This window comes from Megalobrama amblycephala, unplaced genomic scaffold (genome assembly GCF_018812025.1).
Source record: "Megalobrama amblycephala isolate DHTTF-2021 unplaced genomic scaffold, ASM1881202v1 scaffold418, whole genome shotgun sequence".
In the NCBI taxonomy this organism is placed as follows: Eukaryota; Metazoa; Chordata; class Actinopteri; order Cypriniformes; family Xenocyprididae; genus Megalobrama; species Megalobrama amblycephala.
The window spans coordinates 17,782-31,579 of NW_025953367.1; the positions used below are offsets into that span (position 1 = coordinate 17,782).

The following is a 13,798-nucleotide window of genomic DNA, read 5'->3' on the forward strand; positions in this document are numbered from 1 at the left end:
ATATTCTGATCAACAGATCAGCTATGAACATCAGAAAAAAAGCTACTAAAAAGTCACATAAAAATTGTGAGAATAAAGGAAATTAAGACAATTAAACTCATAATTTATTCATGAAGCAATGCATGATGGGAGCCATGGATGAATTTTGATTGGTGGCACCCAGAATGCATCTGCTTTGTTATCATCAGGTGTCTTCAATAATGGTCAATCATCACTCAATTAATCACTTAATTATATCATTAACTTTAACACTGCTTCAGTGAGTGGAATAAACATATGGCAGGACTTTTACTTTCTGACCCCTGGAGTTTACACCTCTGATACAGATACATGCACAGTTCTCATTATATTGCGGAACAGAGTTGTCAGAATGCAATACTACCCAGGTCACTGCTTTTGCCCTTTTTTTTTTCTTTTTTTACTTTGAATGAATATTTATCATTGTATTGTTCTGGTTCATGGAATTAATAATAATAATAATAATAATAATAATATGCTTAATAAGTTGACAGTGTTGTTAATAATACATTTTTTTCCCCGGCTTCTGATTGGCCAACATGGCTTTTGACAGCACTTCATAGCGTGTTTTTGTGTTTTCATGTGGACACATTTTTTTTTTTTTTTTTTTTTTTTTTAACAGAGGAGGAAAAACTCAGTTTATAAAATTACCCATGTTCGTATGTACTAGGCCTCAGAGAGGGACCATATGCACTCTGAGCAGAATTGATTTATGTCTGGGGATTATGCTGTGAGCTGCAAACATTTAGTACAGAATGTTTTTCATGGTTTGTGATCATTGCCTTTTGTGTGATGGCTGTAGATTTTACACATATCATAAGTTTAGTTCCCTTTCGAGGGAACTCACGCTGTGTTGATGACAATGGTTTGGGGAATGCCTTCAGCATGCATCTGAAGCCATGTGCAACTCATTCGAATCTTGATTGGTGCAACATCATCCTGTGATGCGTGCCGGTGGAAAGTGGAAGTTATAAAGGAGCCGGTCTCACAGCTGTTGTCAGCTTTCTGATCTTCAGCAAGTGCTCTGCTTCATAACAGTTTGTCAGTATGAAATTAAAAGCCATCATTCTGACAGAATTCTACTGTCAATCAATAAGGGAGCAGGGAACATGTTGGACAGTTACAAACTCATGCAGTGCAAAAATTACTGTTGCTGTTATATTGTTAGATAGATAAATAAAGTACTATTTATTGTTCTGCATCACGCTGACATTAAAGTTGAAAAATAAGCCACTGTAAATTTGTTGTAGGTGTTGCTATGGTGATGTCAGTCAGAATGGCTCCTCCTCTTCCTCTGATCGTTCTGATCATGATTCATGGTGAGTCGCTGCAACACTTAAGAAACACTCAGGAAGTTTTGAACACAGCATTATTTATGCACAAGCTGCTGCTAATTTGTTCAGTGTAAACATTTTTTAGGGGCCTGTAGTCAGACGGAGAATGTGATCTACAGTCCTTCACACATCTGTGCACTAAAGAACTCATCAGTGATAATGAGCTGCACTTATACATACCGTCCTGGACATTGGATCAGGAACGTCTTCTGGACCAAAACACTGGAAAAAGTTAATGGAGAGCATCCAGATCTGTCTAAGGACCCTGAATACAGTCAGAGGCTTCAGTATCTGGGAGATAAACAGCAGAACTGCACCATCAGACTGAGTCATGTGACAATGAAGGATTCACGCGAGTACTATTTCAGGTTCATCACTAATAAACAGAAGTTATTGGTCTTCACTGGAGAAGACAAATGGATTGGTAAACCAGGAGTGTCTCTTACTGTCACAGGTGACTTTCATGAGGTTTCTCTCTTCTTCTGTGCATTATGTTGAATAATAATCAGTGTATGACAGCAGCACTAGATATAATGTGTGTGTTGTGTTCAGATCTTCAGGTGGAGTCTCCTGAGAGAGTGACAGAGGGAGATTCAGTCCGTCTGACATGTAAAAGCAGCTGCACTCTGACTGACAGAGCAACATTCATCTGGTACAGAAACTCACAGCTAGTAACTACAGGAATTATTGGAAACCAGCTCATCCTCTGGAGAGTCAGCAGAGAAGATACCGGCAGATATAGCTGTGGTGTATATGGACACAGTTACAGATCTCCTGCTGTTCAACTCAATATCAGATGTATGTATTTTATTTGCTGTATGTCCTTTTTTTAAGGTTTCATAAATATAAAGTATGAGGGCAAAATGTTGTAGGCTTTTCTTTGTATTAATGGTTTTGACACTTTCTGTTGCACACAGTCAATTCTACAGTCATATAATCTCCAAACATTTGATTAGAATAGTGTCTGAACACATTTGAGATTAATTGAAGTTATTGTGAGTAAATCAATCATGATCAGGCAACCCATGACCATGTTCACTTGCCCAATATCCATGTAAAAGCTACAACTTAGAGTTCCCTTTCGATACTTTCACTCATACTGCATATGGGGGAAAAGCTCATTTTTTCCTCCTCGCTGAAGCCTTTTTCAATAGCACAGTGTAACTGCACATCTATCACATGAAACTCTTTGAACCAATGACAGCGCAGCATAGTCGCATGCACCTATGGCGAAACAGCGTGCCAATGAGCCCGCCAAAATGGGCGTGGCTTATAGCTATATAAGCAGGTGTTTCGCCATGGAAATCAGTTCTTTCTCCTTCAGCGACGACTGCACTTCGCTGGATCCCGCTGAACACCTTCACCGCTGGAACGAGCTCTTCTCCGCTGTCAAAGAGGCCTTGCAGAGGATAGCTGAGACCTCAGACTGCCGCTTCTAGCGCCGCTCTCAACCGCCCGCTTCGAGCTTCCGGTGGTTCTTCTCAGCGAGTCTCCTGCTGCCATCGGGCGAGCTATAAAGCAAATTTCAGCAGTTTACATAACCGCTTCTAAAAGAGCGTTTAATTTTCCCGAGGTCTATACCGCTCTAAAAGAGCCCCACAAGCGGCGTTTTCACGGCGGCGACGTTGTTTAAAATGCCGAATGGGTCGGCGACGAAGAGCCCGCCCCCCTGCCATCACTGGAGCCCATTGAGCCCAGGCCTGGGATGGACGCCTAGTTATTCCGCGTGCTCTCAAAGGCTGACGAGGAGCTTGACAGAATGGGCCACACCTGAGGAGCCAACTCGCAGCAGGCTGGACGAGTGGTATCTGCCATGACACCGCCAGACCCCCCGCCAGCAATCCGCACCCTTCTTCCCCGATGTCCACGTAGAGCTGACGAAGTCATGAAGTCATGGCTCCCCTCGGTTGACAGCTCACGTGAGAAGGGTTATGAGCAGATGCCACCGCTGGACGAAGCCGTGGCCGCTCACCTCTGTCCTCCCGCGGCCATGGGTTGGAAAAGCAAGAGGGCCCTTCCTTCCAAGCCCTGCCGTACGACCTCCACTATCGCTGGCCGAGCGTACTCCTCTGCTGGTCAAGCTGCATCAGCGCTTCACACTATGGCCATTCTCCAAGTGTTCCAGGCCAAACTCCTCCGTTCTCTGGACGAGTCTGGAAACGACGCGCCAGCTTTCCGCGACCTACGCAGCGCCATCGACCTGGCCCTGTGCACGACGAAAGCCACGGCTCAAGCCATCGGGAGATCCATGGCCAACTTAGTTGTGTTGGAGCACCGTCTCTGGCTCAGCCTAACGGAGATCAAAGAAGCGGACAAGATAGCCTTCCTGGATGCCCCAGTCTCACCTTCTGGTCTCTTTGGGCGAGCTGTGGAAGAATTCACTGAGCACTTCACCGCTGCGCAGAAATTGTCCCAAGCTATGCGACATTTCCTGCCCAAGCGCTCCAGCTCTTCGTCTGCTGCAAGTTGGCCCAAGCCTGCGCCGACCCAGCACCAGAGCAAACCTCGTCGCGGCTGGACCACCCCAAAAGCTCTCTCCCAAGAAAGATGGCAGTCTTAGACCTCAGACTTCTGAACTGCTCCATCATGAGACAGAAGTTCAGAATGTTAACATTGAAACAGATCCTCGCACAGATACGTCCCGAGGACTGGTTCTTCTCACTGGATCTGAAAGACACCTACTTTCATATCCAGATAGCCCCCCATCACAGGTGATTCTTGAGATTCGCTTTCGAGGGTGTGGCTTATCAATACACGGTCCTTCCCTTCTGGCTGTCCCTAGCTCCCCGCACTTTTACGAAGTGTATGGACTCGGCGCTTCTCCCTCTGAGACAGATGGGAATCCGAGTTCTGGACTATCTCAATGACTGGCTCATACTGGCCCAGTCTCGTACCGAGCTAGAACACTACAGATCCATGCTCCTCAGCCACCTTCAGTGCCTGGGACTCAGGGTCAATTTTGCTAAGAGCTCGCTGCTCCGTATCACGTTCCTGGGCAAAGTTTTCGACTCAGTCCAAATGAGACCTGTAGTCTCACTAGAGTGCGCTCTGACAATCCAGAAGCTCACGGCATCTGCCAGGAACAAAGCCTGTTACCCTCTGAGGTTCTTCCAGAGGATGTTAGGACTGATGGCTTCTGCCTCCCCGGTACCGCAGCTCGGCCTTCTCCGGACGTGGCCTCTGCAATACTGGCTGAAACTCAGGGTTCCACCCCATGTTTTTAGTCAAGGTCAATCAGGCCTGCATCACGGCCCTGAAACCTTGGATGAACCCCACTTGGTTTGAATGTGGTGTTCCCCTACAGGCAGTGTCCAGAAGGAAGGTGCTCTCGACGGACGCATCCAACACGGGTTGGGGCACTGTATTCAAGGGCAGACCAGCCTTCGGCTCGTGGTCTCACGAGCAGAGCCATCTGCACATCAGCTGCCTCGAGATGCTGGCAGTAGAACGAGCCCTTGTCTCGTTCCAAGTGTTCCTGGAAGGGCACCACGTCTTAGTCCAGTCAGACAGCATGACGATAGTGTCTTATTGGCCCAGTCCTCCTGGTGGCCCCACTCTGGAGATCCCAAATCTGGCTTTCCACGGAAGCCCCATGGCCAATTCCCCTGAGACGGGACCTCCTCTCTCAGGCAAACAGGACAATCTGGCACCCCCAGCCGGAACTGTGGGCTCTGCACCTCTGGTCCCTCGATGGGAGCCGATAAGCCTCCCCGCGAACATTCTACACACCATCTCTCAGGCTAGAGCTCCGTCTACGAGGCGCCTCTACGCCCAGAAATGGTCGGTCTTCATTGACTGGTGCTCAGCACGCAATGTTGACCCTATGGAGAGTGACGTATCTCAGATACTGTCTTTCCTCCAAGAGCAGCTGGACGGAGGTCTCACCCCCTCCACGCTCAACGTTTACGTAGCAGCCATCGGAGCGTTCCACGCTCTCATCGCTGGCCAGTAAGTGGGTAGAAACAGCTTTATTGTGCTTTCTTGAGAGGTGCTAGGCAGATGAATCCCCCTAGACCACTCACCGTTCCCACATGGGACCTTTCCATGGTCCTTGCAGCCCTCAAAGGTCCTCCTTTTGAACCACTGCGGTCAGCTGACCTACGGCTCTGCTTCTAGCACTAGCATAGGTCAAACGCGTTGGCGACCTGCAGGCCCTCTCTGTAAGCCCTGCATGCCTTGAATTCGGGTCATTCTAAAACCCAGGCATGGCTACGTCCCTAGAGTGCTCTTGACTCCATTCAGAGCACAGGTCATTTCCCTCTCGGCGCTACCTCCTTCTTCGGACGAGCGAGAGGTGGAATTGCTCTGCCCTGTCAGAGCGTTGAGAATCTATGTTGAGCGGTCTGAGCCGATTAGGCAGTCCGACCAGCTCTTTGTCTGCTTTGGTGGCCGCACCAAAGGGTCTCCGGTCTCAAAGCAACACCTCTCGCGTTGGATAGTCGACGCGATCACTCTATGTTACTCCTCTATGGGCCTGGATTGCCCCATAAGAGTAAGAGCACACTCTACTAGAGGTATGGCCTCTTCTTGGGCGTGGTCTGTGAGGCGGCCGGCTGGTCCTCGCCATCCACTTTTGTCAGGTTCTACAACTTGGATATCCTAACCTTGCATGCTCGGGTCCTCTCGGTGTGACACGACAGCCTCGTTTCGAGCTCCATCATCATACCTCTGTCAGGGAATTCTTTCCCTGTTCCAGTGTAACACGAAAGGGTTCGACAGCTTCCGGCCCCTCACGTATCCACTGGGCCCCTAGGCACCCAAGATACGTTTCTTGTCGTTCCCTGCCATGGCACGGCGTGATTGTATTCGTTCCCCATACGCAGTATGAGTGAAAGCATCGAAAGGGAACATACTCAGTTATGTACGTAACCTCGGTTCTCTGAGATACGGGAACAAGTACTGCGTTTTATGCCGTGCCACGACAATGTGGCTCAGTGTCGTCACTTCAGTCGAAATAAACTGATTTCCATGGCGAAACACCTGCTTATATAGCTATAAGCCACGCCGTTTTGGCGGGCTCGTTGGCACGCTGTTTCACCATAGGCTCGCGCGATTACGCCACACCATCATTGGTTCAAAGAGTTTCATTCCTTTGAGCCAATAGACGTGCAGTTACACTGCGCTATTGGCTTCAGCGAGTAGGAAAAAAGGAGCTTTTCCCCCATACGCAGTACTCGTTCCCGTATCTCAGGGAACTGAGGTTACGTACGTAACCGAGTATGTTTTTCTTGACACTTTGATGACATTAGTGATGAATTGGGGATTGACAATAACATTTTAAATATTTCTCATGTAGATCCTCCAGAGAATCCAGTGCTCTCCATCAGTCCATCTGGTGAAATAGTGTCAGGAGATTCAGTGACTCTGATCTGCAGCAGTGATTCAAACCCTCCTGCAGAAATCAGCTGGTTTAAAGGAAGAACGTTTGTAGGATCTGGAAGAATCTTCAGCATCTCAAAGATCAGCTCTGATGACAGTGGAGAATACAAGTGCAGATCCATCAATGAACATGGAGAGAAATACTCTGATGCTGTGACTTTAAATGTCATGTGTGAGTTAATGAGTTCAACAAACAAACTTGTCAGTATAGTGTTCCAATCACCTGGATTTGCTAATTAGCACAGTTGTTCAGCCAGGGGGTAAAACTAAATGGTGAAAAAACTCCAATGTTAAATTAACTGGCAATATATGTGAGACCCAGTCTGTTCTTATTGTTAATACGTAGTTATTAATACGTAACTTTCAAAGACACAAAACTTACATTTTTGTACATTTAGAAAGGTGCTAAAATGTACAATATTGATGTAAAAATACATACTTTTTACAGCGAAAAAAAAAAGTAAAATATTTACAAATTTTACATGTCATAAAAATATATGTATAATTTCCCTTTTTATCATTTTGTAGATAAATGTAACATCCCTAAACCCCACCCCGAACCTAAACATACCCATTTTATACAGAATGTTAAAAGAATAAAACATAATGGACAGAAATGTGTAGGAAAATGACAATTTAATAAGAATAGAACTTTAAAACGATATTTTGAGCCACTAATCCTACACCTACCCCTAAACCTACCCATAACAATTTCTTAAAACGACATACTGTTATAAATAAAAGAATAACAGACAAACAAGCGTAATCACAATAATTTATTTTTTTGCGAAAATGTCAAAAGTGGTACCAAAAGTAGTTCAAATGATGACAAGTTCCAGTCGCAGTCCTCTCTGGCGGTAATAGTTTTTTATAGGGTACAGAGCAGAATTTAATGTATTAATCTGTGAGATTATGAATCTCTCTTCTCTGAGAGGCTCATTTCAAATGACAATCCACTGAAACATGGCATGCCGCAATCTGTGACGAAGCAGGTGAGAACCAATGAGCATTCGATATCAGTGCCGTAAACCATGTCGTGACGCTTCTTGAGGGTGGCGCTACTTTCAAATTTGAATGTGTCTTGAAGTTATGTGTGAAAAAAGAAAAAAAAAACAATTACACTCATTGTATTCTACTCCATGAGATGACATATAACACATGATTATCTGAGCTGTATGATGCTTTTGACACATTGGAGTACATGATAAAAAAAAAAAAAAAAAAATCTAAATTATGATTTTTTTATTATTATTATTATTTTTCAGTAAATAACTCAGCAGAACTTCGGAGTTAATCAAATTGGCTACATTCATTGTAAAGTTCAGACTCTTACGCTTTAAAATGATACCTATTTTGTGTTATTCCTGTCAGTGGTTGCTTAGTAATTTGATTATGGATTTTTTTGCGGGGGTGGTGTCCTGCCGGCGGGACACTTAGGGCTTAAGGGATTAAAGTGTTAAAATAAGAGTGTTAAATGAACACTGAAGCAGTGAGCAGTTAAAGTTAATGAGATAATTAAGTGATTAATTGAGTGATGATTGACCATTATTGAAGATACCTGATGATAACAAGCAGAATCACCAAAGGAGAAAAAATAAATAAATAAATAAATAAAATAAACAAGTCACCATTACGATGATCAGTGTTTGCTTTAGTTGAACTCTTGACCCTTGACTTTTTAATATAAGATTTTGTTTTGCTGTTGTAGCTGAGTTATAACAGTCAGATAAGCAAAGATAAAAGATGATCAGGTGGTGTTGGTTATGTTTTCACATAATCATTATTTGACCTGAACTCAGTTAGATTTACATTATTGATTACAGCAGCACTGTGATTCTACAGCAGAAGATCAGCTTTTTCAATATAATCCAAAGGATTTCACAAAAGTTGTTGTGATGGGTGATTTCAAAACACTGATTCACAAAGCTTTGAAGCTTTACTAATATTTTGTTTTGAATCAGTGGATCGGAGCACTGCCACAATCACGTGATTTTAGTAAACGAGGCTTCGTTATGTCATAAGTGTTTCTAAACATTTAAAAATGTCAATGGTTCATGTGACTTTGGCAGTTAATGATTAGCATTACTAAAAAGTTACTGAGACAATTAAGCTCATAATTTATTGATGCAGCATTGCATGATGGGAGCCATGGATGAATTTTGATTGATGGCACCCAGAATGCACTGCAACATGCTTTATTATTCTCACCACTGTTGAGATTCACAGGCTGATTCTTGATGTCTGTGTGTCTAAATGAAAGAGTTTTTTTTTTTTTTTTAAACAGAACAACTTTTGAGAAATCCTTTGGACTAACCAACACCACCTGATCATATTTTCTCTTTGCTTGACTTTTACTTTCTGAATCTGGACTTCACACCTCTGTTCATTTGTTCTTTTTAAAATACTGGAAATTATATTTCAATTAGATGATTTAAAGGATTAATCCACTTTTAAATAAAGGATCTATTTTTGTCCCTTTTAGATCCTCCAAAGAGCATCTCAGTGTCCATTAGTCCATCTGGTAAAATAGTGTCAGGAGATTCAGTGACTATGATCTGCAGCAGTGATTCAAACCCTCCTGCAGAAATCAGCTGGTTTAAAGGAAGAACGTTTGTAGGATCTGGAAGAATCTACAGCATCTCAAAGATCAGCTCTGATGACAGTGGAGAATACAAGTGCAGATCCATCAATAAACATGGAGAGAAACACTCTGATACTGTGACTTTAAATGTCATGTGTGAGTTAATGATGGTTCAGCAACTGTTTTCATTAAATCCTCTAAACATTGTCCTCTAAAAATTTATTGTGTTTTTCTATTTTAGACCCTCCAAAGAAAGTCTCAGTGTCCATCAGTCCATCTGGTGAAATAGTGTCAGGATATTCAGTGACTCTGATCTGCAGCAGTGATTCAAACCCTCCTGCAGAAATCAGCTGGTTTAAAGGAGGAACGTTTGTAGGATCTGGAAGAATCTACAGCATCTCAAAGATCAGCTCTGATGACAGTGGAGAATACAAGTGCAGATCCATCAATGAACATGGAGAGAAATACTCTGATGCTGTGACTTTAAACGTCATGTGTGAGTTAATGATGATTCAAATTAATGGACTAACAATCACAAAACATTAATATGCACTTTCTTTTGTCTATTATAGACCTACCCAGGAACGTCTCAGTCTCCATCATTCAGTCTGGTCAGATTTGGGCAGGAGATTCAGTAACTCTGATCTGCAGCAGTGATTCAAACCCTCCTGCTCTGAACTTCAGCTGGTTTAAGAAGAATGAAAGCTCAGCTGTTGGATCTGGACAGAGTTTCAGTGCACTACAGAGTGGACGCTTCTACTGTCAGGCTCACAATCAACATGGATCTCAGAGATCAGACGCTGTAACTGTGACTGTGACTGTTAAAGGTAGAGCAGCTCATATACTTACATTACTCTTTCTAAAGTGATGCAAATGAATCTGTTCAGATGTTTTACTCTTTTGTAGGACATCTGGTGATATTATACATATCCATTGGAGTGGTTTGTGGAGCTGCAGTGATCATCATGATGCTGGTTTGGTAAGATATGTGTCTGTGGTACTATGTAGTGTGTGTGAATGAGTGACTGAATCAGAAGGTTGTGAATTTAGTGAGACGTCATGATGAACGTGAGCCAAAGCAAAATTTCCAATTTTCCATCCTATCTTTCCACACTGACAGCTACTCAGTTAGTCATTGAATGAGGAAGTCTGAAGCTCACATCTTTACTGCAGTAAATCCTGAAGATTCACCAGATTTCATCACATTGAAAAAGGCAGCGTCACGTCCTAGAGAAACCTCATTGGTTCAAAATCATAATTGTGTATTGAACATCACATAAGTTCTGATTGGTTATAATTGTGTCAAATCATTGTCTTTAAAGGGGAATCAGGTGGATGAAAAAGAGAAATGACACACAGGAGTCTCAGGTGAGAACAATTTATTTGGTTATCAACTGATCAGGTAAATGAATTTGTAACTAAAAGTGAAAGTTTAAATGTAGTTGTAGTCTTTATTTAATGAGTTGTTTATATTATTGTTTATATATATTATTTTCTCTCTATTCGGTTTCTTTTTTCCTTTTTCTTCTTTTAATGGCACAGATGGTTGATTCCAGACCTCATCATGACAGACACAAAGCTTGTGATGTTGAATTGAGTGAACCTGTTTATGGGAATGTAACGGTAAATGTTTTAACTGAGGATTTCCTACACTTTTACCCAAACAGAATGAAACGCTCCTCAATGTCAGTGTGGAAATATCAAATGTCTTTTGATTAAGCATATGAAAATTTAAATAACACAGTCCTGTTTTTACTTTGTCTCTTCATTCATAAAGGCTGATCAACTTGATGATTGTAAACCCAAACTGAACTCGTCTGTGTATGAAAATCTTCCAGTAAGTAAGAAAACATACAAGACCTATTAACCAACCTATTATTCTTTCCTCATGACTAATGTTCTTGATGCTTTTATTTAAATATCATCATTAATATTTCTTTCTTTCTTTCTTTCTTTCTTTCTTAATCATAACAACAAGATGCTGTAATATAAATACATTACAGCCTTTATGCATCTCTTTGTGGGCGGAGCCCTGAATGATTGACAGGAGTGCTGTGATGACATGTGACTGAAGTAATTTGGGGATCATTTTATAGATGGATGGGCAAAAATGGTAAAGGTTAATGAATTGATGTAAAAGTGTGTGATCACCGAAGTGTGTTTTCTTTATGCTTTGTATCATGTTTGAAGTTAACTTCATTTACATTATTAATGTTTTTAACCTTAAGTATCAGTATCATTAACAACTATATACTTAACTATAAGTATCATTATTCATGTTTCAAATAAACGGCAAAAAAAAAAAAAATCTTAAGAAGAATATGCTTTGCTTCGTTTGTCTTTGATCTCTTATCCTGTTTTTTTAAGTTCTTCTTTTGCTGTTTTTAATTTGTTGTAGTCACGTACACTTTTAAGGAGTATCTTGTCATTTCCTATAAGAGCCACACTGTTCTTTTCATGCCTATAAGCAGTTATTGATGCCTTAATGCTTCTTTGATGTGGATGATGAGACCATACATGAATTTAGCTTTCCTTTGTTTTCAGTTGACCTAATGCCCTGCTATATATGAGTTACAGCGAGCTCAATAAACTTTGACTTTGAGTGAACAGCACTTCTCGTGTTTGTGTCATTCTTGGTCCCCGGTACCGGTGCTCTACTCTTTTCTGTCATTCAATACATCAGAATAACCAATTTGATATCATAAGAATTTGTGTATTTTTATGTAAAGTGTGGTTCTACTACAGATACATTTACTTACGTTTTCATACACACAAAAACGTACAATATTGATGTATTTTATAACACTAAAACTTAAAAATAATGATGTATTAACAGCAATAAAATGGAAATCATTTACGTATCCAAGTGTGAACGTGTATGAATTCCCATTAATATTAAAATCATGGCATTAATGTTTTAATTCTGTTGTATTCTATTGTCATATCAATACATGTTTTTAGTCAAATATATTGAATTCAGTTTACTCATCTACTTAATATGAAATAACATTTCTGTTTGTGACTTGTGCTGCAAACTCATTGCGGAGGATTACATAATGTTAAACAAGACTACACTTTGAAACCTTAAAATGAATAACATTTCTGTAATTGTTTAACCATTTTGTAATATGTATTTTTTGTTGTGACACAGAAGGCATTTTCTCCTATGAAGCGACTGACAATATAGCCATAAGATACACCAAAGCACAACATAAACTCACAAATAACATGAATTTTATTTGTTCGCTGTACTCCAAATCTTTTGAATCCATATGTTTGTAAGGAATAGATCCAAATTTAGTTCTTTATCCAGCAATCTTTATCTTCATTCTCAGCAGCGACCGTGTTATGATTCAAATTTGAAAGTTGCGCCCTCGACAACCCTTACAACATGGTTTACAGCACTGATATCGAACACTCATTGATTCTCACCTGCTTTGTCACGGACAGCAACATGCAGTGGATTGACATTTGAAATGAGTGTGCACCTTTAAGAGAAGCTGGATTCATATTTTCATAGATTAATAAGTTAAATTCTGCTCTGTATCCTATAAAAAAAATTATATATTACTGCCAGACAGGACTATGACTGCAACTCAACATTTTTAAAGGCGCCCTCGAATGAAAAATTGAATTTATCTTGGCATAGTTAAATAACAAGAGTTCAGTACATGGAAATGACATACAGTGAGTCTCAAACTCTATTGTTTCCTCCTTCTTATGTAAATCTCATTTGTTTAAAAGACCTCCGAAGAACAGGCGAATCTCAACATAACACCGACTGTTACGTAACAGTCGGGGTGTATGCCCCCAATATTTGCATATGTTTCCAACATTATAAAAGGCATTAGACAAGGGCAGCTAGTATTAATGTCTGGATGTGCACAACCAAATCATCAGACTAGGTAAGCAAGCAAGAACAATAGTGAAAAATGGCAGATGGAGCAATAATAACTGACATGATCCATGATAACATGATATTTTTAGTGATATTTGTAAATTGTCTTTCTAAATGTTTTGTTAGCATGTTGCTAATGTACTGTTAAATGTGGTTAAAGTTACCATCGGTTATTACTGTATTCACGGAGACAAGAGAGCCGTGAATACAGTACAATCGCTATTTTCATTTTTAAACACTTGCAGTCTGTATAATGCATAAACACAACTTCATTCTTTATAAATCTCTCCAACAGAGTAGCATTAGCCGTTAGCCACGGAGCACTATCAAACTCATTCAAAATCAGAAGTAAACAATATAACAGTACACAATACTCACATAATCTGACGCATGCATGACGAACACTTTGTAAAGATCCATTTTGAGGGTTATATTAGCTGTGTAAACTTTAAGGCACTGTTCAAGGCAAGCGCAAGCTCTGTGGGCGTGGACCACGGGATTTAAAGGGGCCGCAGCATAAAATCGGCGCGTTTATAATGATGCCCCAAAATAGGCCGTTAAAAAAAATAATAAAAAAAAATCTATGGG

General features: G+C 41.2%; 2 protein-coding genes across 2 annotated transcripts; both read left to right on the forward strand.

Annotated features, from left to right (window-relative positions):
* Positions 1 to 1,267: 1,267 nt before the first annotated feature.
* Positions 1,268 to 9,833, forward strand: LOC125261487 (B-cell receptor CD22-like). Its single transcript, XM_048180046.1, has 7 exons — positions 1,268 to 1,337; positions 1,438 to 1,806; positions 1,905 to 2,150; positions 6,649 to 6,903; positions 9,214 to 9,468; positions 9,554 to 9,688; positions 9,814 to 9,833. The coding sequence occupies exons 1-7, from the start codon at positions 1,277 to 1,279 to the stop codon at positions 9,831 to 9,833; spliced, it is 1,341 nt and encodes a 446-aa protein (XP_048036003.1). The 5' UTR covers positions 1,268 to 1,276.
* LOC125261498 (B-cell receptor CD22-like) lies at positions 9,806 to 11,924 on the forward strand. The gene is made up of 6 exons (XM_048180054.1): positions 9,806 to 10,139; positions 10,219 to 10,291; positions 10,635 to 10,680; positions 10,855 to 10,935; positions 11,090 to 11,149; positions 11,291 to 11,924. The coding sequence occupies exons 1-6, from the start codon at positions 9,860 to 9,862 to the stop codon at positions 11,297 to 11,299; spliced, it is 549 nt and encodes a 182-aa protein (XP_048036011.1). The 5' UTR covers positions 9,806 to 9,859; the 3' UTR covers positions 11,300 to 11,924.
* The last annotated feature ends 1,874 nt before the right edge of the window (positions 11,925 to 13,798 follow it).

Bases quoted from the DNA above. Each gene is read 5' to 3' on its own strand.
- LOC125261487 (XM_048180046.1), top strand. From the start codon at position 1,277: ATGGTGATGTCAGTCAGAATGGCTCCTCCTCTTCCTCTGATCGTTCTG. The intron at 2,151-6,648 runs GTATGTATTTTA...TTTCTCATGTAG, and splicing joins TGTTCAACTCAATATCAGAT to ATCCTCCAGAGAATCCAGTG. The intron at 6,904-9,213 runs GTGAGTTAATGA...TGTCCCTTTTAG, and splicing joins TGTGACTTTAAATGTCATGT to ATCCTCCAAAGAGCATCTCA.
- LOC125261498 (XM_048180054.1), top strand. From the start codon at position 9,860: ATGCACTTTCTTTTGTCTATTATAGACCTACCCAGGAACGTCTCAGTC. The intron at 10,681-10,854 runs GTGAGAACAATT...TTAATGGCACAG, and splicing joins ATGACACACAGGAGTCTCAG to ATGGTTGATTCCAGACCTCA. The intron at 10,936-11,089 runs GTAAATGTTTTA...TCATTCATAAAG, and splicing joins CTGTTTATGGGAATGTAACG to GCTGATCAACTTGATGATTG.